General features: G+C 59.3%; 4 protein-coding genes and 1 pseudogene across 6 annotated transcripts in view; 2 read left to right on the top strand and 3 right to left on the bottom strand.

Annotated features, from left to right (window-relative positions):
- SPTBN5 (spectrin beta, non-erythrocytic 5) overlaps positions 1-1,157 on the top strand; it is a 47,334-nt gene extending 46,177 nt beyond the window's left edge. Inside the window, 3 exon segments of the mRNA XM_036017340.1 lie at positions 308-364; positions 672-765; positions 998-1,157. Of these exon segments, the coding sequence (XP_035873233.1) occupies positions 308-364; positions 672-765; positions 998-1,157 (311 nt within the window).
- A 790-nt stretch (positions 1,158-1,947) lies between these two features.
- On the bottom strand, positions 1,948-13,691 carry PLA2G4B (phospholipase A2 group IVB). 3 transcript variants are annotated; one of them, XM_036032009.1, is made up of 20 exons: positions 12,151-13,107; positions 10,910-10,982; positions 10,464-10,600; positions 10,190-10,321; positions 9,788-9,828; positions 9,553-9,595; positions 9,260-9,314; positions 8,819-8,946; positions 8,467-8,550; positions 8,150-8,187; positions 7,130-7,265; positions 6,299-6,435; positions 5,822-6,044; positions 5,609-5,726; positions 5,187-5,324; positions 4,904-5,008; positions 4,556-4,735; positions 4,091-4,257; positions 3,376-3,497; positions 1,948-3,243 (listed from the first exon to the last, which is right to left on the bottom strand). In XM_036032009.1, exons 1-20 carry the CDS (start codon positions 12,157-12,159, stop codon positions 2,814-2,816), a joined length of 2,496 nt encoding a protein of 831 aa, XP_035887902.1. In that variant the 5' UTR covers positions 12,160-13,107; the 3' UTR covers positions 1,948-2,813. The 3 variants fall into 3 exon arrangements, with proteins under 3 accessions (XP_035887902.1, XP_035887906.1, XP_028363348.1); XM_036032013.1 differs by lacking the exon at positions 12,151-13,107 and adding an exon at positions 13,559-13,691 and having other exon boundaries at positions 2,954-3,243; positions 3,376-3,562; XM_028507547.2 differs by having other exon boundaries at positions 2,954-3,243; positions 3,376-3,562.
- Positions 13,234-20,398, bottom strand: JMJD7 (jumonji domain containing 7). Its single transcript, XM_028507548.2, has 8 exons — positions 20,312-20,398; positions 15,737-15,890; positions 15,408-15,661; positions 15,040-15,096; positions 14,478-14,573; positions 14,176-14,252; positions 13,831-13,990; positions 13,234-13,716 (listed from the first exon to the last, which is right to left on the bottom strand). The coding sequence occupies exons 1-8, from the start codon at positions 20,373-20,375 to the stop codon at positions 13,628-13,630; spliced, it is 951 nt and encodes a 316-aa protein (XP_028363349.1). The 5' UTR covers positions 20,376-20,398; the 3' UTR covers positions 13,234-13,627.
- On the top strand, positions 18,084-18,969 carry LOC114491516 (annotated as a pseudogene).
- Positions 20,399-20,593: 195 nt separating the features above from the next.
- The window catches only part of MAPKBP1 (mitogen-activated protein kinase binding protein 1), a 60,495-nt gene continuing 57,576 nt past the window's right edge, over positions 20,594-23,512 (bottom strand). Inside the window, 1 exon segment of the mRNA XM_036032002.1 lies at positions 20,594-22,999. Coding sequence (XP_035887895.1) covers positions 22,772-22,999 — 228 coding nt within the window. The 3' untranslated portion in view covers positions 20,594-22,771.

Here is a 23,512-nt window from a genome sequence, read left to right as displayed (position 1 = left end):
CCCCTCCCAGTCTCTGGGTTCCTGGCTCCGTTCCTCACCATCTGTGCTCCTCTGGGGTCTCCCTGAGACTGCCCATCCAGAATCCCCAAGGGGTTTTGAGTTTCTTAGCCACCAACATTTGGCCTTGTAGGAGGTGGGATGCACTGGGGTGACCTGCCCCAGGGGTGCCTGGCCTGCACCCCCACATGGACCAAGCTTGGTGCTCAAGGGGCATCTGGAAGTGGGGGCGTCTTAGTCGGTCTGGGCTGCTATAACAAAAATACCACAGACTGGGTAGTTACAACCAACGGACATTTATTTCTCACAGTTCTGGAGACTGGGAAGTCCAAGGCGAAGGAACGGACAGACTGGGCGCCTGGGGAGGGTTGGCCTGGCCTCTGGCTGCAGGTGGTGCCTCCTCCCCGTGTCCTCGCACAGCGGGAGGGGTGCGGGGCTCTCTGGGGGCTTTTATACAGGCCTGCCCTCAAGACCTAATCACCACCCAAAGTCTCCTCCCATTAGTGTCACCTTGGGGTTAGGACTCCAGCACAGGAATTGCTAGGCCAGGCAGGGTGGGGAGAAAACTTTCAGACCACAGCCAGGAGGAGAGAGCCTGCAGCGACTCTGCCTGCAGCTGGCTGAGCAACAGGCCTGGCGTGACCAGTGACGGGGGTCCTTCCCTTACTCTGCAGCCCACAGTCTAAGCCCAGAGCTCACAGCCAGACCGCTGGACCCCCTGGCTGAGCGTGCTGCTGAGGAGGTGCCCGGCATGGCCACTCCGCTGAGGTAGGGCGCCGGGCGTGAGGGCAGCGGCCTGGGCCTCCACGGGCAGCACAGACGCTGCCCTCCTCAGTGGAGGTGCCGAGACTCAGCCCTACACTGCTAGTGGGTGGAGTCACCCCCACCTGACCACCCCCGGGAAATAGAAAGCCCAGCACCCACCCCAGCTGGTGGGACCCCCGCTCACTCTCAGCAGCGACAGTAGAATCAGGGTCACGAGTCTCCCCTTCCCCCACAGATTCCATGGCTGCCCCCTGCCCTCCTCGCCCTCCTCGCCGGGGGAGACGCATGGGTGCATGGACGGCCACCCACAGCCCCTGGAGCTCCCGCAGACAGCCGGCCCTGAGGAGGACGCTGTGTCAGGCTCCCAGCACCGCTCCTGCTCAGGCCAGAGCTGAGGTGAGAGGCACCTGGGTCCCTCTGCCCATGCTGGAGAGGCCGCCCGGCTCTGCCACCCGGGGCCCACACAGCCCTCACTCCTTGTTCCCCCTCCTCCCCTGCACCCCTGCTCTGTGCCTCCGTCCTCCTGCTTTCCCCAGTCCACGCACCCAGGCCCTGCTCCAAGAAGAAAGGGCAGCCTCACTGTCCCTGAGAGACCAGGAGTCAGAACACCGCCCACACACACCCCCACAGACCCTAAGGCCCACACACAGGTTCACACACACAGGGAAAACCCAGTGTCAGAGACACACACACCACCCAGACAGGTATGCACAGAGATGCACGCACAGAGACACGTGGTAACACAGGCACGAGAACAGGGCAGCCACGCGGAGACAACGGCCCGGGGCTGGGGGAGCGCCCACAGCACCCTGGGTGGCAGCCACGCCCGCGGTCTCAGGGGGCGTCCGCTCACACCCCTGCAGGACCCGCGGGCTCCGGCCTACGATTCAGGCGATGGGCCACTGAGTGAGCGGCCTCGTGCTCCTGGACACGGGGGCTTCTCAGGCTACCCGGGCAGCCATTTCTCCTGCTGTGACTCCGGCCACATGCCCAGGACAGGGACGGAGAGCCGCTGGGCCAGGGCAGGCAGGTGCAGGGAGAACCAACCGTCTCCTGCCCGCCCCGCACGCCATGCCCACTCCTAGTGTCCACACCCACCCGGAGTGAGGAAGAGGTGGCCAGGTGTCCCAGGGGACGTGGCGGCCTGGTGCGCTAGGCCCCAGGTTCACTCTGCCGCCCTGTCCCCTCCACAGGCCTGGGCCCTGAAGCGAACTCTGAGGCGCCACCAAACCTCGGGGCTACAAGTGAGGACACCCTCTCGGGGACCAGAACAAGACGCAGCTCCCACGGCCCTACTGACTTCGGGAAGAGACCGTTCCTCGTTAAGAAATAGATGCCCCCCGCAACCCCGTACCCGAGGTCAGAGCTCGGTGGAGCCATGCCTCTAGCCTCTCCCTTTGGCTCATCTGGTCCCAGCTCTGGCCACCCCCACTGTGGGACGGGAAGCAGCCCCCTGATTGAGTCCCTGGCCACACCACGAAGGTCCCTGACCAGGTGGGGACAGCGGTGCCAGCTCTCACTGCCTGCAAGTCTGCTCACCTGGGCAGGGCCGGGGCTGCAACAGCAGAGACGCCCCCTCACCTCTCCCTGCCCCAGAGGCCGCGGTGGCCTCCTGCCTACTTTGTCGAGAGCAGATGACCCTCGTTTCAGGGGAAGCCCCTGCTGACGGCTAGCTCCGAGAGGTGGGGGGGGAGACGGTTTGTTTCTTAAACCAGTCCTTGCCCTGTGCGACCAAGTGCCTGGAATAACATGTCCCTTCTTAGCAGCAATGACAGAATCTCAGATAACGCCTCGCGTCAGCACGGGCCTCTGTAATGTGTAAAGCGCTCGATGTCACTCTGTACAATTATGCAGGGTAGCGAGGGGGTGGGCCGGCACACAGACGGCAGGGCTGCTCCGGGCGCCCACCTCTGCCCCGCTGACACACTGAGTCTCCGCCTGCCTTGGAGGGAGGGAAGTCGTCTCCGGCCCACGTCACGGGGCCCAGGCTCCCGCACTGGTTAGAAGGCTCGACCTACCCGGCAGCGTCCATGGCAGGCTTGCTGGTGGCTTCAGTGCCACATCTGGGTGGTGCTCGGTGCACACCGCAGGGGGCCTCTGAGAGGGCTGGGAGCCCCCGGCAGGGCCATCTGCACCCCCGGAGTTCTCAGAGTGCCCGGTGACAATGGTCTCTGTTCTAACTTAACCAGAGTGGCCAGGCAGGCCGGGAGGGAGCCTGGGAAAGTCTGGGGCGGTGGGCCGGGCAGGGGCCCCGGGCCAGGTGCCGCCGTCACTGGGGCTTGCGCTGCCTCCGCCGCCGCACGGCCTCGCGCAAGGCCTCCAGCAGCCGCTCCTGGTTGTTGCAGATGTTGTAATGCGTCAGGCGGAGCAGCTTGTCCGCGTCCTCCTGGCTGTAGGTCACCTTCGAGTAGTGGTAGGGGGAGTTGGATGAAGACAGGTTCACCTGCCCGGCCGCCTTCTCCTCCGCTGTCCGGGGGACGCCTAGTGGAGAGAGAGCAGCCCGACACACAGGGCAACGCGTCCTTTGGGGAGACCTAAGGGATGGAGGCAGTGGGGCGAGGGGCAGGCCCGGGGCACCTGGAGGGCAAGGTGGGGGCTGGGACGGCGACTCACCAGGGGCCGAGTGCTCCTGGAAGGAGTCGCTGACCAGGGGGAAGTGCAGCACCACAGGGGCTTCGGGGCAGTCGGGGTCCGAGAACAGGTGGCACTCCCGAGGCTGATGCTGCTCCTCGGGGCTGGGCGAGATGGGCGGGAACGGGATGCCCTGCTCCCGACAGAACCGGCCCAGGAGCTGCAGCTGCTGCAGGGCGGGCAGGGGTGGCGTCAGAGGGATGCTGACCAGACGTGGCCGTCCGTGCACACACGCAGGACTTAGTGCCTGAAGGCCGACTCAGACCGCTGGGCCCGGCAGCGCCAGGCCAGGCCTGGAAACCCACTTGAACCCAACAGCTCCTGCTGCAGCCCCACCGGGCTCACTGAGCGGGCTGCCAACAGTGCCCAGGTTCTGCAACTGGGAGGCAGAGACCTCCGCTGGACCCACAGGAAACTCAGGCAGGGGCCCCAGGACCCCCTGGGTATGCCGGCACAGCAAAGGGAACCGGGACGTACAGTGCATTTAAACACAATGCCAGTCTGCCCTGCACTCCAACCCGCTGAGCGGAGTGAGGTTCCCGGGCTGAGGACTCCAGGAACGCAGTTCCCACGCACACGGCCCTAAGGGGAGGTGGGACCGTCCTGGATGCCGAAGCAGACTGCCCCGGCAGCATGAGCCCAGATGTCAGGCCAGGCTGGGGGTTCCCACCGCCTCCCGAGCCCGCCCGCAGCCCACCTGAAAGGCTCCATGGAGGTTGTAATCCAGCGACAGGATGAGGTCCACGTCCCGGGCGGGCTGCAGGAGGGGTGGGCAGCTGGTGTTGATGAAGTAGCCGACATCTAGCAGGCAAAGGTGGGGCTCTGCGGGTGTCAGCTTGTTGGGGAGCCCATCCAGTTTGGTGGCTGGAAAGGTTGGGGGGACGGGGTAGAGAAGCAGCTGTCACAGGTGCTCGGGCCACCAGCCCCTCGAGCCTCGTGCCAGCTCCGTGCCGCCGGCCCTGCTCTCACGGGAGCAGCACCTCCACTTCCTGAGGCCCTGAAGGTGGGCCCCAATCCCCAACATAAGGAGAGAAAAGGGGGACTCTCACTCCAAGCAGCCTTGGGGACAAGGGGCTACAGAGTACGGGTGTGTGGACCGGGGACCCGAGGTTTGGGCAGCCGGGGGAGGGCTGGAGAGCTGAGACTGGCGAGAAGCAGACACCTTTCCAGGTGGAGAAGTGAGGGTGCTGAAAGTAGTCCTTGTGGAAATGGAGGCCACGCAGAAAGTTGTGGGTGGCCTGGGTGAGTGGCCGCCACGTCAGAAGGTTGGTGAAAAACTCGGCAATCCTGCTGGTCACCGTGGGAGGCTCTTCTGTCTTCAGAAGGGGGATCTGCTCCTTATCTGCACAGTCAGGAGGGGAGGAAGTGGGGTGTCTCGCAGGAAATGGATACCTCTGGGCCTCTGTCCCTGCCTCTGTGGACTCTGAAAGGCCTGAGAGCCACCCCGCCTACCCCGAACCCAGTCCACTGGCGGCCCCGCTGCACCGTCACGAGGAGTCCCGGCACCTACCCAGGCCGGCCTGGTCCCGTGCCCAGCGGTCCCAGAACTGGCTGGGCTCGGAGGCCCAGTACAAGCTATCCTGGAGGTTGGCTGCATACAGATTGCTCCAGATACCTGAGGGGACACGCGGAGAAGAGAGCCCCCCCGATCCCGTCACCACCTGACCCTTCCCCCAGGCCCACCCTGGACCAGGAAACATTTCCGGGACTGACCTGGGAAGGTCAAAGCCCACCACCTCCCTGGGCCCATGCTCCCTGCCACCCCTGCTCCTGCAGTCTTGCAGCCTCTGCACCTTCCAGGAAGCAGATGCGGGACTCAGGCAGCTGCTTCATCAGCCGCCCCATGAAGAACTCAGAGCCAAAGAGCTCGGAGGGGACGAAAGCGCCATACTTGGGAAAGCCGACCTCGTAGGGGGAGAATTCACACCACTCTGTGAGGAAGTTGCACAGCCTTACCGTGGGGCCCAGAACCTGAGGGCCCTCGGCCCCAACACAGCCACCACGGGCTTCAGATCAGGGCGGCCTGGTGACCCGGAGGCCCAGCCTTCCTGCTGGCACTCTGGCCTTGAGACCCGAGGCCCTTGCCCTCACCCCAACGCCTGGATGACAGTCTCTGGAAAGTGTGGGGCCTGTCCCAGAAGACGTGGGTGTATCACCCACCTCCCCCTGCCCCTGCCCACCCTGCCGGCACAGGTCTCAGACCCAGGCCGCTCACCTCCGAATTCGAAGGTGGTCAGGTTCTTCTCCTTGGTGTTGAGGGCACAGTAGATGGGCAGAGGATTCTGACCGTGACTTAGAGCCTCCCGCTGGTCTGAGAGTTTGTGGTCGTGGGGCTGGGGAGAGGGTGATGATTTGAGCCTAAAGCCGTGGCTTCCTGGTGCCCGGGGCCTTTCCCGCCTGCCGCCCAGGCCTGCTCCCCTCTCTGGACCTCGTCGTGCAGCAGCGCCTCGTTGATGAGGGCCCACAGGTTGGTGAAGCAGGTCGGGTAGCCCAGCTGGGCACGCTCAGCCAGCTCCTGACGGTACCGCTGCAGCTGGCTGGGGGCCAGCACGCCCAGCTTGCTCTTTGTCACCTGGGTCTTCAGCAGCTCAGTGGGGCCTGCCAGGTCCTTCTGAGACCACTCTGGGTCCTCATAGAGGTTAGCCAAAGCCCTGGAAAAAGCCAAGGCCAGTGGGACCATCACTCGAGGGCCCTATCGCACACCCTGAGCTCTGTTCTAGGACAACAGCCTGGCGGGCGCCTCCCAGGGGCCCCCCTGAGCACCTGTCTCCCCGGCACGTGCATGTTCTCGGCCCTTCCGACTGGTCACAGAGGCCTACGCGGTCTGAGAGCCTCACCACCCGCTCCCCCTGCCACAACCAACGGCCACTCCCAGGCTCCTGTACTCAGTCCGCCACCAGCTCACCAGGTAGACCCCGAGGCCCCTGTGATATAGGAAACGCAATCCAAGAGGCCCAGCTCCTTCAGGGCGGCCAGCTGCCCGTACAGGGAAGTCATCGCTCGGATCCCACCGCCGGTGGCCGCAATAGCTACTACTGGGATCTGAAAGAGAGGGCAGCCGGGCCTCAGAGGGCCTCAGGGAGGGGAAGGCCAAGCGGTGGGAAGACGAGGTAGGAAGCTCAGCCCGCCCACAGCTAAGGCTGCTCAAAATCTGATCAGGGCACTTGGGATCAGCCCTAGCCAGGCCTGCAGAGGGTCTAGTCAGAAGGGGCCTCTTGAGGGTCGGGCTTGTCCAGGTTTAAGGACTCCAGGGAAAATGGACCAGGCAAGTTCTAGGCCTCGTCTCCTCACCTCTGGCCCCTAAGTAGTCTGGTGATCATCACCTCTGGAAGCCACAGGGCCACCTCAAAAATTGCCCATGTAGGCCCCCCTCTCCCTCTTGCAAGGAGGGGTCACCTCCCTAGGAGATGCCAAGGTTGGGACAGGCCAGCAGGCGGCCCCCACAGTGTACGTCCCACAGGCCATCTCACAGCCTGGACCAGGCCAAGGATTGAGAAACAATGAGAAGGAACGCTAGCCCAGTGGGGCGGCGTGCAAGCCCCAAGAGTCTCATGCAGTGCTCAGAATTCAATGGGACCGATCCCCTGATATCATCAAGGGAGAGGGCAGCGAGCGGGGACAGGCAGAGAGGGGGCGGGCCCCAGCCTGGCTGGCGGCACCCACTCTGGTTTGGTTAGAGAACATCAAGTTACAGAACTTGGCAGGGGCTCTGGGCCCAGCCCGCCCAGCCCCAGACCTCATCCTCCTGCAGGTCTCCCTCGAGCTGCAGGGCCCGCTTCAGGGCCTTGGCCACCACCGGCTTCCTCCTGCTCAGGAAGGCACGCTCCTCCGCACAGGGCCCGCAGCCCAGCCGCACGGCCAGCTCCTTCGGACTGAGTGGGAAGAAGGGTCCATGAGGCAGGTCCCGGGTCTCATCAGAGAAAGGGAAGCTGTGTCTGCTTCCCTGAAAAGCCCAGTGCCATCTCTTCCCTCCTTCCCCTCCCCGGCCCTCACCCCTCTGCCTGCGAACCGGCAGAAGTGCAACAGCTGGATGACACGGGGAAAGGGTGAGCCCAGACCCAGGCGGGGATGCACGTGGGGGGCACAGCAAAGCAGATTCACAGAACTAGGAACACTGGTGACTAAAGAGGCCCCTCCAGGGTCCCAGGTGCAGACGGGCCCCTGGGTGCAACCCAACAGCACAGATCCACAGCCGCCTCTCAGCGCCTCTCCCTCGCCCACCCAAAAGTGACCACTCCAGGGGACAGGAACCAGTGTTCCCACGCCCTCGTGGTGAATGGCTAGTCTCCCAGGCACGTGGAAGGCCAGGGCCGGTGACTGCTCCTCCCGTGAAGGTTAGCTAAGGTCCACCCACAACAGCCACCACCCAAAGTAGCTCGATTTCTGTCTTCTCTTGGCTTCCTTGCCCTCTCCCTGCCTCAAAACACTCTCCCAACCTTCTACCTGCTTCTCCAGCCAAATGTTTATCAAGTGCCTCCCAAGTGCCAGGCACTGGGCTAGGCACACACCCACTTCAACTAAAGCAGAGATGCAAAGAAAACGTTAAAATGAGCCTTTACTGCTAAGGCTCCCTACACATCGTGCTACACCCTGGGGCAGACCCTTGGGCATCTAAGAGACCACTGCAGGGGGTTGTGCTGGGAAGCCACTCCATCTCTCCCTTCGCTCCTCTGGGCTGTGCGGCCGGCCCTCGGCCACCATCTCTGGCTGCTTTCTTCCCCAGTGACCTTTCTCAGTGCCCAGCCCGGACTCTCACCCTTCTTCTTTTTTCAGCTCCACCCTCATCAGGGGCTCCTGAAAATCATGAATGCGCCGGTCACAAAGGCAGACCACCCGTTCCTCTCACCCCAGCCTGAGCCCCACCCCATGGTGTCCCCACGATCCCTCAGGGCCCCAGCCACCTCCACAGGGGCCAGGCCTGACACCTGAAGGCAGGGACACTCAGAGCCTGGTCCAGCATGTGTCCAGGGCACAGCCCGCGGACAAAAGCTGCCACTGAAGCAGGCCAGCTCCCCCAGGCCTGGCGCCTGGCCCTGCCTGCACATCTGGCTTTCCTCCTCCGGCGACCAGTACCTGGGACGTGGGGAAGACGAGTCTCACTGCTTGGCCAGAGGGCAGGGCCCTCAGGGGCACCTTCAGTTGCTCCTGGGGGGCATCCTACAAGGGGGGTGAAGGAAAAACTAAGGCTCTCTACCTTTCCTTTCTGTCAAGGACTTTGCCAACTGTCCCTGGGAGTGACAGAGAAGCAGCGGGAAGGGGGGCACAATGCCAGCATCAGCCCTGCACTCCTACCAGGGTGCCTGACTCTGCCAGGGAGTGAAGAGGGGTCGGGGGGCTCCAGGTGAGCAGAGGGACAGGCTGGGAGGAGTGCTGAGAGGAGGAGGGAGACTCTGTGGGCCCCTGGCGGGAGCGCACGGCACGCTACCTGCAGACGAACACTCAGCTCCTGCTCCCAAGACGCCGGGCAATGAAAGCAGGAGGTGGTGCCCACGGAGGCCTCCTGTGGACCCTCATAGGACCCGGGAACCACAAGCTGAACTCTGCCTTCTGACCCTGGAAACAATACCAGAGCAGAGGTTGGGGATAGGATCTCAGCCCGGAGGCCCTCATCTCGCTCAAGGGGTATGGGGGGCACTTCCTCCACCCCACTGTGATGGACCTGTGGCCCAGGCCAAGGCTGGAGATGGACTTTCCCCTCTACAGCCCTTCTGAGGACTAAGGGAAAAAGCCCCAGTATGGATCTGGGGCTTCCCCCCGACCCCTCCTCCTGCCCGAGAGCTGAGGGCCTCGAGTGCAAGGCCCCCGCCAGGCTCCCCTTGAAAGGGGAAGACAAGTGTGAGGGCTATCCCAGGGGTCAGGGACTCACCCTCCTGGCCCCCAGTCTCCTCCAGTCGGACGTGCAAGCAGGAGAGCTCCCGGGCCTGAGTCACAAGAGAGCCCCTCAGACACAAACCCTCCCCGTGAGAGGCCCCCACCCTCCCAGTACCCTGGTTCTTGTCCCTCAGCACTTTGTGACGGTGGCCCAAGTGACTGAACACTTGCTGGAGGTTGTAGCCTCTTGAGAAACTGAAATCCCACGGTGCCCCCCGGACCCCGGGGCGGGCCTGAAGCTCGGGGAGGACAGCAAGCAGATGGCTTGAGGGAGGGTTCTTAACTCACCACCAGGATGCCATTACTGATGAGCTGCTCAGCACAGTCGGTCCTGAAAAGAGGCCCTGGTGATCCTCAGTGGGAGCCCAGGTTCCCCGGCGCGCACCCCCAAGGGGGCCCAGGCATTCCTCCTCTGCCGCTGGGTGGCTGCCAGGGAGGGGTGTCGGTTCTGGGTGCACTGGGCCCTGACCTTCCCAGAAGGGACACACTCCCACCCGGACACTGTCCCATGGTCCCGACTCACAGGCTCTGCAGCCGAAATTCAACTTCCAGCCGCTGCTCACCCTGGAGAGAGAAGCCAGTTAGAATGAGGGGAGAGAGAGAGAGGTGGCGGGGAGGGAGAGGGGAAGGAGTGGGGAAGAGAGCGAGAGAGGGCAGATTCCAACCCAGATGCCAGCTGGGGCTGCTGGGCCCGGCGGGGAGAGCCACCATCCACGGCCAGGCTGCTCTGTCCACCCCCTCTGGGCTGCCCCAAGAGAGCTGCCCTTGGCTTAGGTGTCAAAAAGAGGGCTGGGGACAGGATTGCTTCTCAGGGGACTGCAGCTACTGGTTGGCAGAGGCCTCTGTGAAGCCAGGGAAGCCTCACAAGCCATCTCCCCTCCCCCGGGTGGAGGCCCTCCCCTGCCCTGGGTGCATGCAGCCTTGCCTGAGGGTTCCGGGGGAAGATTTCTCGGCGGAACTCCCCAGCCCGCAAAGTCCCCACATCAAACAGCACCGACAGCACAGGGTCGTCGCTGGTCAGAAGGTCCTGGTCGAAGACTTGCAGCTGCACAACGTTCTGGAAGGGGACAGAGGGAGGGGCTGCAGGGAGGAGGGATAGGATAGGAAGGTGGCTGGGGCAGGGGATGAAGGTCCAGGAGGGGACAGGGGCAGTGGACAGAGACAGCGAGAAGGGCTGGGCTGACTCCAGGCCCACCCACCTTGAGCTGGCTGTGAATTCGGAAGCGGAAGCTCTGATTCCAGATGGGGTTTCTGCTGTTCTTAACTGTGCGTGTCTGCAGCCTGTGGCCGCAGGCTGTGGGCAGCCAGAGAGTCACATAGCAGTCAGAGGGGGTCACTGTGGGAAGGAAGAACGGGTGCCTGGTGAAGGACAGCCAAGGGCCCTTCCCAGCCTGGCCACCCAAAGCCCACGTCCTTCCGTCACAGGCAGCCCAGGAAGACCTAGAGACCCAAGGAATGAGGCTGGGTCAGGAGGCAGGGAGAGCAGAGGCAGAGTCCCCGCTGTGACTTCCCACCCAGAACCCCCACTCGGTGCCCTCTCCGGGAGGCCCCTGCACACCCAGCCCTACTCACACCTCTTCCCTCTGCCCCTGCCCACCCTGACTGCACTGGCATAACTGTCACCCACCCTGGGCCCAGCACTCACCTAGGTCCTTGGAGGGCAGGCCACAGGCCTGCAGGACACGGACGGTGAGCAGGCAGGTCCCGGGCACCTTTGCCTGCAGAGGAGAGAGAAAGGGCTGGGTGTGCTGTGGGCAGAGAGACCCAAAGGAGACAAGGGCCTAAGGGGAGGCTACGGAGACCCCTCGAGGCCTAATCCTGAACCACAAGGCCCAGGCCTGCCCACCACAGCCCTACAGGGGATGGAGGCTGTGACCCCTGCTGACGCCGCCTGTCAAAGGTGACACACTGCTCTGGGCCGGCTCTGAGCCAGTCTTCCTGTGCAGTGATTCGTTCACTCACACAGATACCCTGTGTGGGGGGACTGCCTGTGACCAACCCCACAAGAAGACCGAGGGGGGAGGACTAAGCAGTCACTGGCCCAAGGTTCAAGGCCAGGATTGGACCAGGCAGCTCCAGGCTTGTGCTCTCAGTCCCCACACTCACCTGCTTCCAGGTGCTGGTCTGGTCTCCTTTCACCCACATCCCCAGCTCACCCTTGATAAGCAGCCTTGAGGCTGGTGTTGGGCAGCAGGGGCCCAGGGAAGAGGTACGTCAGGGCCCCAGCCTGGCCTCGGGCCCCCAGCTGAGCTGCTCCCCACCTCCAGACTCCCCACCCCTGGCCAGGGAACAATTCTGGGAATGGGCTGTCTGCTAAGGTAGAGACAGCAACCACCTGGTCACACCGCCCACAGGTCGTCCTGTCCTTCCCATCCGACCAGGTCAGGCTAACAACGGCCCTCCGGCGGCTCCATCCAAACCACAACCCTGGGTCTGAGGTGTGGACGCTGGAAGGCTGCCGAGGCAGGGAAGACCTGTGCCAACCAGTCCTTCCTTTCGGCCTTCAGCCCTACCTCAGGGAGGGCCCTGACAGAGTCCAGAGAAGGGCCGGGGAAGCTCATCGATCAGTGTCAGCCCTGGACCCCCACCCACCCACCCAAGCAGCTGAGTTGGAAGGAGCAGTGCAGCAGCCCCTGCCTTCTGAGGCCCCAGCACAGCAGCGGGGGGCCTGAGCCACCAGGGCCCAGGTCCATGGCGCCAGGGAGCTGTGCTCGGAGCCTATCCCAAGGGGCAAGAGGAACCCAGGATGGCCCCTCATCCCAAGACCCTGCCTCTTCCCTGGCTTCTGCGCACCGCACCAGGCCAAGAAGCCCACAGCTCTGCTAAGAACAGCATTAGGGGTAGGCCAGGGGTTAGAGCACGGGCCCAGTTCCCCACCTGCCTTACCAGAGCCATGAGGCTGAGAGTCCTCTGGAGCAAGGAATGGCTGGCGGTGGCTGGAAAACTGAGGACTGTCAGCGGGGTAATCCAGCACCAGGGATATCCCAGCTGACTCCAAGCTCCTCCCTGGTCCCTCCCAGCCGCCTCCACTCCACCCAAGCCCCACACTCATTCCTGGACCATCCACCTGTCCAGGAAATGAGGCATCTTAAAACTGTATGAAGCCACTGACCTCCCTGTGGTGGTGGCTTAACATTCCCGAAATCCGTTCTCTCCAGCCATCACCACCTGTGCCCACCCATCCAGCCCTGCTTTCCCTCCTCACCTAGAGGAGAGCCCCAGGAGAGCTCACTGTCAGAGCTCACTGTCTTCCTGGAGGGACCACTTAGGTCTGGAAAGCAGTGGGCAGGCCCAGGGCAGCAGCAAGCGGAAGAGGAAGAGACGCGTCCCCCACGGCAGGGCCCTTCCCAACCTCCCGGTGCCGGTATGGCAGGAATACCCAGTCTTGACTGGGATGGTTGGCCAATCTGAGAGGAGTGCCCCGGGCCTGGTGATGACCTGGCAGGGGTGTGGTTTGTTCTATGAAACAGCCCTGCAAAGCCAGCTGCCTCCATCCTTGGAGCTGAGTGCCAGGTGATCGCGGCTGCGGCCTACGGGATGGCACTTAGGAGAGGGGGCTCTTTCACCTCCAGGGCCGGGCTGGTGGGGTGGGGGGGGCAGCAGCTCCTGTCCCCTCCTACCTATGCTTCTTATAGGAGGGACAGGGGTGACCCTCAAGGCACCAGACCCCACCGGCTGCCCGAGAGCAGGAGGGAAGGAGAGAAAAAGCTAGGAGGAGCTTTACAGGCAGGCCCCAACCAAGGAGGCCTGCACCAAAGCATCGTGACGAGACTGGGGTCAGCCCCGCTGCCACAACGGGCAGGAGCGCGGTCGTGAACGGGGCAGTCCTGGCACCGGAGAGCTCCTCGGGCCAGGCCTGGACCCAGCCCTCACCCCCAGTCAGAGTCACCCTGAAATTTTTACCTGCACCTTTCAGCCCTTGCCAGACCACAAACGGTGACGTCAAGAGGAAGTATCAGCACACACGAGTCACGGCTATCTTTTATTGAAGCATCCTCTGGGCCGGCCCCACGCCGCCCCTGCAGACACTATCTCCAGCCTCACAACACCCCGTGAGGCAGAACAGTCACTGCCTGTTTTACAGACAGGACACCAACGCTCTGAGGCATGAACACAGCCCGGGTCACGGAGGTGCGAGGCTGAGCCACTGCCTCCCCTGGGGGAGCCCACACCCATACCCGCCTGGTGCCCCCAGGCCCTCCAGACCGCCCCCGGATATCCGGCAGAGCTGATTGCAAGCTGAGCCTGGCCAGGAGCCAGCACACTCGGACTCTAAGCTGCCTCCAGAATTCACCTGGCCCAAGAGGGAAATGACCTTTTCCATGAGCTGTCCTTGGCAACAGTATTTACCAGGCTCCATCAGTCAAGGAAGGCCTGAGGCCTTCGTGAGGGAGTCAAGCAGCTGGAAGTAACTGTACTTTAGGTCATACTCCATGTCGTACCAGAAATTCACTGCAGAGAGAACGAGGTGTGAGCATGAGGATCTCCCTACTCACCCACAGCCCCCCTCACCCATCCGTCTGATGCCCTGCTGGTCCTGCCGCCAGGTGACGGGCAGATCCTCACCAGCAATGCAAGCATGGGACTGCTGGACATGGTGGAACCACAGGGCTGGCAGGTAGAGCATCTCACCAGCCCTCACTGTGCAGCGCAGGGCCTGGGCCTGACTGTAGGTGGGGTACCGAGCCAGGTCTGGGGCCAATGGGTCCAGTGGAATCCAGGGCACCTGCAGACACAGTGGATGCCAGGACAGGCTCTAAGGCCCAGGCCCTCCAACTCTGTCTCCTCCAAAGGTAAACACCTTGAGCTCTGCCCTGCTCTGCACCAGGAGGCCCCAGCTCTTCTGGGCCTGCTCCTCAGAGCCCAGGCTCCTACCCTTCCCTCCCTGGGGCCCAGGAACAAGGCGAACACCTTCTCCATGGCATCCTCATCCACCATCTCAAAGGAGCCGTCTTCAGTTAGCTGGTAGGTTGCTGGTGTGTACATCTCTGAAACCAGAGGGAGAAAGGTGTGGGACCCCTCAAGTGGCCTGTGGCTTGCCAGCTCCATTTACTTATCCCCTGGTCACAGGGGCAAGAAGGTTAGGAGCCCTAGTGCAGTGGAAACACAGCGCCCACAACTCTGGCCCAGGGCCCTACTGCCCTCCCTCCGCCTTGGGCTGCCTGCTCCCCAGAACCTAGTGCTCCTGCAGAACCTGCAAGCCGAGTCCCTACCGTAGGGGATGAAGGGCCGGTCACTGGGTGGATGTAGCAGGAAGTGTTTCTCTCCCGAGAGCACACAGTAGAGGTTCTCGTAGTGGTCCTTATGCACTGCCAACACAAAGGCGGCCCCGAGGGCAGGGCACAGGAGGGGGCAAACAATCATGCTGGGGCCCTGCACCCCAAGATGGCTATCGTGTAAGAGAAGAGCACACCGTGTCGGAGGAGGGTTGAGGGGAAAGCTGGCAGGTTTCTGGCATTTCTGATCTCTGCCTTCCGGGAACTTGACACTTGCCAGGCCCTGGGCTCGTCTCCACCAAGAGGGAAATTCTAGCAAACAGGGCTCTCCTGAGTTCACTCCCCAGCCCAGCTGGCCTTTGGGAAGCTTTCTAGGGACCTAGAAGAAACAGTGCCCTCCATCCCACATGCCGAGGGTACTGTCCCCACCTGAGCTGTCAGAGGAGGCCCTCTCTTGTGTCCGAGCCCAGAACCCCAGAAGGATCTTAGAGGAAAGTCGGTCTAACTTTCGGCCAGGCCCAACCTTCCACTCTTGGTCTCCTCCCCACCTGATACCTACAAGATGTCACGGCAGCTGCCTCCCCCAGCCAGAAGTTCACAGCATCAGGCATCTTTCCTGCAGGTCAGAGGAAAGAGGGTGAATTAAAAGAGGGTGTCCCAAAGGCTAGGCTGGGAATAACCACCTTACAGTGATGCCGGGCCAGAACCTGGGTGGGGAGCAGTGGGGTCGCAGGAAGGGAGCAGGGAGAAAGGGTAGAGGTGGGCCACTGGCGAGGGGTAGCAATCTTCAGTAGTTTATTGTTGGAAAGCTGAGGCTTGGGAACCTGAGGGTTTAGTGCACAACACCTAACCCTGTGGGGCCAAGAGTGTGGGCAAGTCACCACTGACAGGAGAGAGTAAGCAGGGCCCCCGCATCTGCTCACTCACCCAGCGCCTCAGAGGCCCAGGGCACATGGGGCTCCAGATCAGGCAGCAGCTGGGGCAGCTCTGTGGGCAGGTTGGAGCATTGCTTCTGCACATAGAGGACTCCTGGGTGCTGGGTTCGACCCTCCAGCACATCGAGCACACAGCTCAGAGGCAGGCGGCGCTCGGCAGGCATCACAAAGCGGTCCCCTCGCACGGCATCCGCATAGCCATCTGGGGTCACAGCCACACTCACCTCCGTGGAGCCCACTGTGGCTCTGGAAGAATGGACATTCGGCTTCTGCCCAGATGCCACAAAGCCACCGCCCATATCCCGCCGGGGCAGCCCCAACCTGAGGTAGGGGAGTGACCACTTCTGGAGGGCCGGCCAGTGCTGCAGGGCATTGCGGATGATGCAGGGCCTGTTGGGGCAGACCCAGTCCCGGTAGAAGTGAAGTGGAGGTGGGGGCTTGTCCAGGTAGGGCACAGCAAGAGGCACGCTGAGCTCTGAGAGAAAGGAAAGAGCGGGAGGCGAGGGAGAGATGAAGCCAAGAGCACCCAGTCGCTGCCCCACCGTCTGCACAAGGGATGCCCTCCCTGAGCAAGTCACACTGTATCTCTAGACAATGCCCATTGGTGACCATGGGATCCCAGACAATCAGGAAATTTAAGGGAGAGAGCGTGACATACCCACAAGCACACGACTATGGGCCACAGAAGCCGACAGGGCCAGGGGCTGCTGCTCAGTCCATAACCCACACCCTCCATGGGACCATGTCCGACTCTCAGCTTTCCCACTCTGGAGTGGCTGACCTCCCAGCATCCATTAGGAAAGACAGCCACTGGGTGGTACTGGGAGCTCCAGCATGAGTAGATCCGAGGCTCCGAGGCTGGCGAGGGGGGCTGAGGCTCTGGAAAGCACTCTCCAACAGCGATATTTACTGAGTACCTAGGATGCGCTCAGCACTCAGCCTGGCCAGTGCAGCGGTATCAAGGGATGATCCAATCAGCATCGCAGGAAGCTTACAACCAAACTGGGGAGACAGACCGCCTCACAAAACCACAGGAGGAAAAGTAGCATCACCATCCCCAGACACCAGGCCACCGGGAGCCCTGGGCAGGGAGCGCAGCGTGCTGCCTGCGCGGAAGTCTCCAGCAGCCCTGTGCCACCTTAATAAACCTCTCTTCTCCTGACTCTTCCCTCTCCTGACCCCCGTCAGCCTATTGACTGTCTCCAAGCCCTACTGCTTCTACTACCTCTTGTGTCTCTCAAACTACCCCCTCCTTCTTTCCTCTGCTGGTATCCACATTCACCTCCCTCCTTCGAGTCCTCAAATATCACTTCAGTAAGACTCCCCCCACCCACCCACCCCACTACCTGCTTAAAAACTATACCCTCCCAATAATCCTCATGCCCCTTCCTTTACTTTCCTCTCTCCCCATCATGTATCATCATCTAACATACTATGTATTTCACTTATCCAAATTGTTTATTGGTCTCCTGGTAGAATATAAGCTCCACGAGGGCAGGGATGTTTGCCCTGTTTACTGGTGCATCCTAGGAACCTAGAATAATACTGAGCACACAATAGGCATTCAGTAAATATTTGCTTAATGGTTAAATTCAAGTCTCCAACAGCTCCTGGTTGGATGGTTGCTGCAGTGAACTAGCTGGTTTCTTGGGCTTAATTCTGCTCCCTCTCAAAGCATCCCTCACCCCGGCCCGTCATCTCCCTAAAATATAATCTCACCTGGTCACACCTCAAGCAAAAAAGTCCTTTGATGACTTACCACTCGTCCTTATGACACACTGTCTGCCTTGGCATGCACTCAGGCCCAACCTACTTTTCCGGTCTGGTTTCCTCATCTGGTGCCTGCACGTCACCACACACTACCAAGGCAGTATGAAACTTTGTTCCTACCACTCATTCAGACTGGAATGCCTTTCTCCTAGCTTTTAAAAAGGGTACAGGGCTTTGCTTTATTTTTATCCTTGAGGTCTAGCCTGAATGTCACAGCCCCCAATGGGGGACTGCGTCCTGCTCCAAGCAGCCACTGCATTCATTTTCACCTCTGAGGTCACGCTCCATCTCTCACAGCTGCATCTCTCCAGTGTCTTTGCCTTGCAATCGGTCAGAAAGTGAAGGTCATCAGATCCAAGATTGGAACTGAGTGGGAAGGCAGACCCTGGTGGGCCCAGGAAAACTGAAAAGGAAAGAGCTGGCACGTGTGCCTGCTCCGCTGGCGAGAGGGTAAGATGGACCCTGCCTGGCAGATGAGGGAACGGAGGACAGAGCTGGCAGAGGGCCTTCCTGGCCACACCAGCCCATCTAGGCAGTTGCCCTGTGGAGGGTGGAGATGTGGGGCTCAGTGAATCTCCCTATGATTCTCACTAGGACTTTTAAAGTATATCACAACTGTTTTTTAACCCTTTGTACTTTTCGCAGCTACTTCAGTTTTACTTTCTTACCATTTAATAGTTTTCTTGTAGAGAATGGGCTACTATTTTCTCCCGGGGCTTCCAAGTGAGGGAATTTCAAAAGGAATCCAAACAATTCCTTTGGCCCAACTTTTCTGATAGAAATTTAGCCAACAAACATACTCACACCTGTGCACAAAGACTCTGTTCCAGGCACACGGGCCTCTTCACTGTCCCTTGAACGACCAGGTACACTCCCGCTGCAGGACTTCTGCCCGCCCATGCCCTTCACCTGGTGCCCTTCTCTCAGGTGTCTGCACAGCTCCCTCCCTCCCTCCTTCAAGCCTGTGCGCTAATGTCATCTTATCAAGGAGGCCTACCCTGACCATATCATTTAAATGTGTAACCTAAAGGACTCATGGACATGGACAACACTGTGGGGATTGCTGGGGGAGAGGGATATAAGGGGACTAAATGGTAATGGGGAAAAAAATACAACAAAGATTAAATCAGCTTTCATCTTTCAGCTCAAAGGAGGCAAAGGTGCAACTTTCTTCAGTCAACCCGAATCTCGGTTCATCTGACACCAGCTGCCTCCACCAAGCTGCCGAAGTTCAATCCCAATGAGATCAAAGTCATATGTCTAAGGTGCACCAGCAGGGAAGTCGGTGCCACATCTGCCCTGGCCCCCAAGATCGGCCCCCTGAGCCTGTCTCCAGAAAAGGTTGGTGATGACATCGCCAAAGCAACCCGTGATTGGAAAGGTCTGAGGATTACAGTGAAACTAACCACACAGGACAGGCCCAGATTGAGGCAGTGCCTTCTGCCTCTGCCCTGATCATCAGAGCCCTCAAAGAACCACCACAAGACAGAAAGAAGAAAACATTAAGCACAGTGGAACTATCACTCTTGGTGAGATTGTCAACATTGCCCGTCAGATGCGGCACCGATCTTCAGCTAGAGAACTCTGGAACCATTAACAAGATCCTGGGGATGGCCCACTCTGTGGGCTGCAATGTTAATGGCCGCCACCCTCGTGACATCATAGATGATATCAACAGTGGTGCAGGGGGATGCCCGGCTAGTTAAGAACTACAAATGAAAATATTTCAATTAAAGGTCATTTGACAACCAAAAAAAAAGATTAAATAAAAAATAAAACTAAATGTGTAGCCTGCCCTCCACCCCTACATCCCAAGGTCTATCATTCTGCTTTGTTTCTCCCCAGTAGCACTCATCCTGTATGGAACCTCCTCACTGAGTGTGTCTATGGCTCACTGTTGTCTCCTCACTTAGAACTGCAAGCTCTGTGAGGGCAGAGACTGGTTTTGCTCAGTGATGAATCCTAAATCCACGGAACAGAGCCTGGCCCACTGGAGTGCTTAAGTACAGCCACAGGCTACATGTAACAATGTTTTGGTCAATGACAGGCCATAAATACAATGGTGGTCCCATAAGGTTTGTGGTGACGCCGGCAGTCACATACAAGTATGCACAGCACATACAATTATAGTAGTAGGCTATACTATCTAGGGTTGTGTACACATTCTATATTTGCACAACAACGAAATTATCTTCACATGTGGCACATCGTTGTATTTGTTAAATGAACACTCAAAATATTCGTTGCAGCACTCCTGAAAATAATAGATTGGGAATGACCTACATGCCTACCATTAAGTATATTACAGCACTAGTATCCACGTGTGAAAAAAACTGAAGTGCAGGAATATGGAATGATTTCCAAGACACATAATGCAGACAAGTGTGTTTAGCAGGCTATCATTTGTATTAAAAGGGAGGTAATATGTATGTAGATATAAACAGTATTTTTGGAAGAATGCAAACTGGAGTCTGGAATGGGAAGAAAGCTTACTTTATGTTATAAAACCATTGTTTTTTAAACCATGCGCCCATGTTCTATTCACTGGTGAAGGGAGGGGGAGAGGGAGGGAAAAAGGGGAGCGAAAAACAAAAACCTAGCAGCGGAGAGACAGGGATCACTTGTACAGCTGCCCCCAATTCTCCCCAAGCTCTGCGCGGGCCCCCAGCTTGCAGAACTGTCTGTTCTTAAACAGAGTTCCAGTAGGAATTCAAAGAGAGAGAATCCGACCAACTGAAAGACTTCCCGACAGGAAAGGGTGGGAAGGGACCACCGCTACCCCGATTACTCAGTGCGGGGCTGGCTGTGGGAAACAGGACAGTGCCCAAACTCAGTCACTCCAGGACGCCACAAGGGCATACAAACATGCGAGGAGGAGTGCTGAGACCCTCCTCCCCGCGGCTTTGGAGGAGGATCGACATGGGAGTGATCAGAGAAGAGGCATCAACCTGTCACGTGCACGAGAACATGCGCTCCTCGAGAGGACGGCCTTGCGTCTGCGTCCAGGAAGCACCAGTGCCACACGATTCCGGAATCCGGTCCCCGGCATGCCCACGGCCCCTCCCGCATCTTGACATTGATTCGCAGCCAACGCCAGGACGCCACAGCCTGAGCAAACCCACTCACCTCTTACAGCCGCCGGGAATTCTTGTAACTCCCTCCGTACGGCGTCCAAAGCCGCTGCCGCCATAACGATGACGCCACAGCCCCGCCCTACCGTCCCCGAGACTCCGCCCTCCCTCCCTAAAGCTCGCACTCGCGCAAAAACCCCTCGCCTCTCCGAGGCTCGCGCCGGGCTGTCCCCCAGCACTCCCCGAGACGTAGTCCCCGCCCCCATTGCACTGGGGGATTCCACCTTCCACGCAACGAGTGAGAAGTGCCTTCTGTTGCCTGTCCCACTTGCTGGCGTCCCAAAGTTAACAAACGATTTTTTATTGACCAGTTCATACAGCAATACAAATAGACATGTTAAAAACAACCCCTGCCCCGTGAGACCTAGGGAGGAGGAAAGCGTCAGGGCCTGAACGAAATATAAAAAAGTTATAAATAAGGGGCTTTCAAAACCAGGTCAGGGCAAATCTGGACAGGGCCAGCAGTTGCCATTGGCCTCAGACATGCAGAAGGGAACAGGCGCTAGCCTGGCCACAAGACAAACCTCCTCTTCTGGGATGGGGGTAGGGAAAAGGTGGCCACCTTCTCACAAACATTAGCCGGAGTGTTGCTTCCTCTTTGTGAGAGACAGGCTGGCCAAGGAACACGAAGAACCCCACCCAGAGGACCTGGCATGAGCCCTATTCTGGGTGGGCTGTGGCTGGTGTGCCACTTGGGGGTGGGGGGTCCACCCTCAGCTTTGAGTTCTTGGGCCCAGAATTTCTCTGCGATTGGCCATACACGTGGTGGTAGTAGAGTGGGGGTGAAATAGGATTCATCTGTTTAGGTGCACTTAGGCTGAGCCAAACAGCTGGGCATGCTTCAGAATCCAATTTCTTTTTTCTAAGCCTCTGCCTATTCAGCCAGCAGGGCCCAAAACCTATCTTTGGGAGAATGGGCTTTTGTGGCCTGGAGCTATATATAGTAAAGCTGCCCTGCCTTACCAGAGGCAGAGGGAAGCAGCAGGGCCCAGAGACACGTTCTTCACCCCAACTCTTCGATAACTGCTTCACTACTTGAACCTACTCTACCTGCCCACTGTGCCCTGCCTCCTTCCCGTGACACTGAACTGCCTTTCTAATTCTAATCTATCCCCTCACCTCCACCACTTACCTGTCCCTCCTACCACCTTTCCAATGTGTCTCTTGGCCCCTGCTGCAGCCCCACGTGCCTACCTCCCCTCAACCTCCAATATCCAGAGTACCCTGGGTGCACAGCACTGCCTTTGAGGAGACTCCTTCTATCCCAAATGAGTACCCTCTGGGCCTAGCCTGTGGACACCTAAACTGTGGACACCAAGAATCCAGATTTGGGGGTTAGTGTGCGCCATCCCTTTTCATGCTTCTTCATAGGCAATCCAGAGGAGCCAGGGTGGTGAAGCTGGGACAGGACGTGAGAAGAAACCAGGCACACATCCATCAGCCAAGAATGCTAGTAATGAACACGCAACTGGGGGTGTGTGTGAGAGAGACTTCATCTGTGGCTAAGGTCTTTAGAAAGTGGGCCAGCGCCCTGTAAACCATAAGGGAAACTCCAATACAGGCTTCTGACTGAGCATCACTCAGATGCAGGGAGGTGGCGGCCTCTAGACTCCAGCAGCCTGCTGGGGACCAAGGGTTGGAGGACAGGGAAGACCAAAGGGCCGAGGAAAGGAGCCAGGGTTTCATGTCTGCCTAGCAGAGGGCTTTACTGTCCCGCAGCAATGTCCCACAGCTGGCTCTACAAGTTCCGGCCAAGACAGAAAGGGGGCACAGGGAGAAAGACAATGTCAGGGCCCTCTTGGAGAGGGAATGGGAGTGGAATGTGGGGGCTTAGGCCTTGATACAAACTCAAGACACCTAATGGTTGGGAATGCCCTGGAGGACCAGAGGGCTCTGCCTTTCTGAACTGCCAGAAATTGGAGAAAATGGATAACCCCTGCTCTGGCAGCCAGGGGAGTGCAGCTGGTGTGGGAGGGGAAGTGGAGGTAGAGGAGAGGCTCCGCTCCGCTGTTGGCTAAAGGGCACTGAATATCACATTATCGCTCACCTCTACCCACTAAATACCCTGTATGTGTGCTCCACCCCGGGGAGCTGATCCCTGCAGTAATTTCAAATGGCTTCTAAGAAGATAGGGGGCCAGCCCTTCCTGATCTCCCCCAGAGGGGGCAGGCCACCCTCCTACTCTTCACAGCACCAAGATGACAAAGACCCAGACCTAACCCCTGCATGAGCCACTGGAGGGGCTGTGGAGGCAGGAGTTCCAAGTAAGTGAGGCAACAGTCAGGGAAATAAATTAATAAATACAGGGGCCCCATGAGGAGCAGCTGGGAGAACTGCTTCCCCTCTGAGCACTGATCACTGTTATCCACTCCAAGCATCCCCACAGGTTTTAGTGAGTGGAGGAGGGGCTGGTTTGGAATAGGGGAAGCATTCACTTAAGACAGGCTTTTGGAATTCAGAGTCTGCGTTCCATGCGCCGCTCCACAGCTCGAAGCAGTAGCTCTGAGTATTGCTCTAGCAGGGCCTGTGTTTGCTCAGCTCCCACGGCCCCAGGGCTCCCGCTGGGGCTGGACAGCACAGTTCCAGCCAGAGCCTCTAGCTCCTGCCGCACTGAAGAGAAGGTATTTCTGAGAAGCTGGGCGATGCGACTTTGTTCCACTGAGGGTGTCTTGCAGCTAGCCACCTGCAATAAGAGCCCAGAAGTGAATTGGAGGAACAGAGAAGGGAACCTGTCAACAAATGTATAAAAAGAAGGGGCCCCACCTAGGTAGCCTGCCCCCAAAGACGGGACTGCATGCCCAGCTGGGTATGGCTGGGAGTTCCACACTCCAGGATCAGCAATATGACCAGCAGCTATGGGATAGAGGCAGACTCTGGGTGACCAAAAGGTAGAGCCCATCAGATTGTGGCACCATCTACATTTTGTTAGTAACTCCTCTTTCAGGGTATGGCCCTGCTGGACTGCCCTCAAGTCCAAAGTGGCCAAATGGTTTTGGAACATGAAAAGGGGTACTATTAATAATTACACTGGGACAACAGGCATAAACTGAGGTGGTCCTAAGTAAATTAGGACATGTGGGCTCTAGCTCTGGTCTGAGGAAGTCTCTAACTCTTAGACAGAAATAACCAAGAGGTGCTTGGTTCAAATGGCCCAGCCTGGCCTCTGACTTCCTCGACTTCTCTGCCCAGGATGTTC

Source organism: Phyllostomus discolor, chromosome 1, assembly GCF_004126475.2.
Source record: "Phyllostomus discolor isolate MPI-MPIP mPhyDis1 chromosome 1, mPhyDis1.pri.v3, whole genome shotgun sequence".
Classification (NCBI taxonomy): Eukaryota; Metazoa; Chordata; class Mammalia; order Chiroptera; family Phyllostomidae; genus Phyllostomus; species Phyllostomus discolor.
This window is presented reverse-complemented; position numbering and strand designations above follow the sequence as displayed.

Bases quoted from the DNA above. Each gene is read 5' to 3' on its own strand.
- PLA2G4B (XM_036032009.1), bottom strand. The intron at 10,322-10,463 runs GTGGGTGGGCCT...GTCCCCTTCCAG, and splicing joins GAATTCACAGCCAGCTCAAG to AACGTTGTGCAGCTGCAAGT. The intron at 3,244-3,375 runs GTGAGTCGCCGT...TCTCTCCACTAG, and splicing joins CCAGGAGCACTCGGCCCCTG to GCGTCCCCCGGACAGCGGAG.
- JMJD7 (XM_028507548.2), bottom strand. From the start codon at position 20,375: ATGGCGGCAGCGGCTTTGGACGCCGTACGGAGGGAGTTACAAGAATTC. The intron at 15,662-15,736 runs GTTGGGGCTGCC...CCATTCTTCCAG, and splicing joins TGGTCACTCCCCTACCTCAG to AGCCACAGTGGGCTCCACGG. The intron at 13,991-14,175 runs GTGTTCGCCTTG...CTGTGTCTGCAG, and splicing joins ATGAGGATGCCATGGAGAAG to GTGCCCTGGATTCCACTGGA.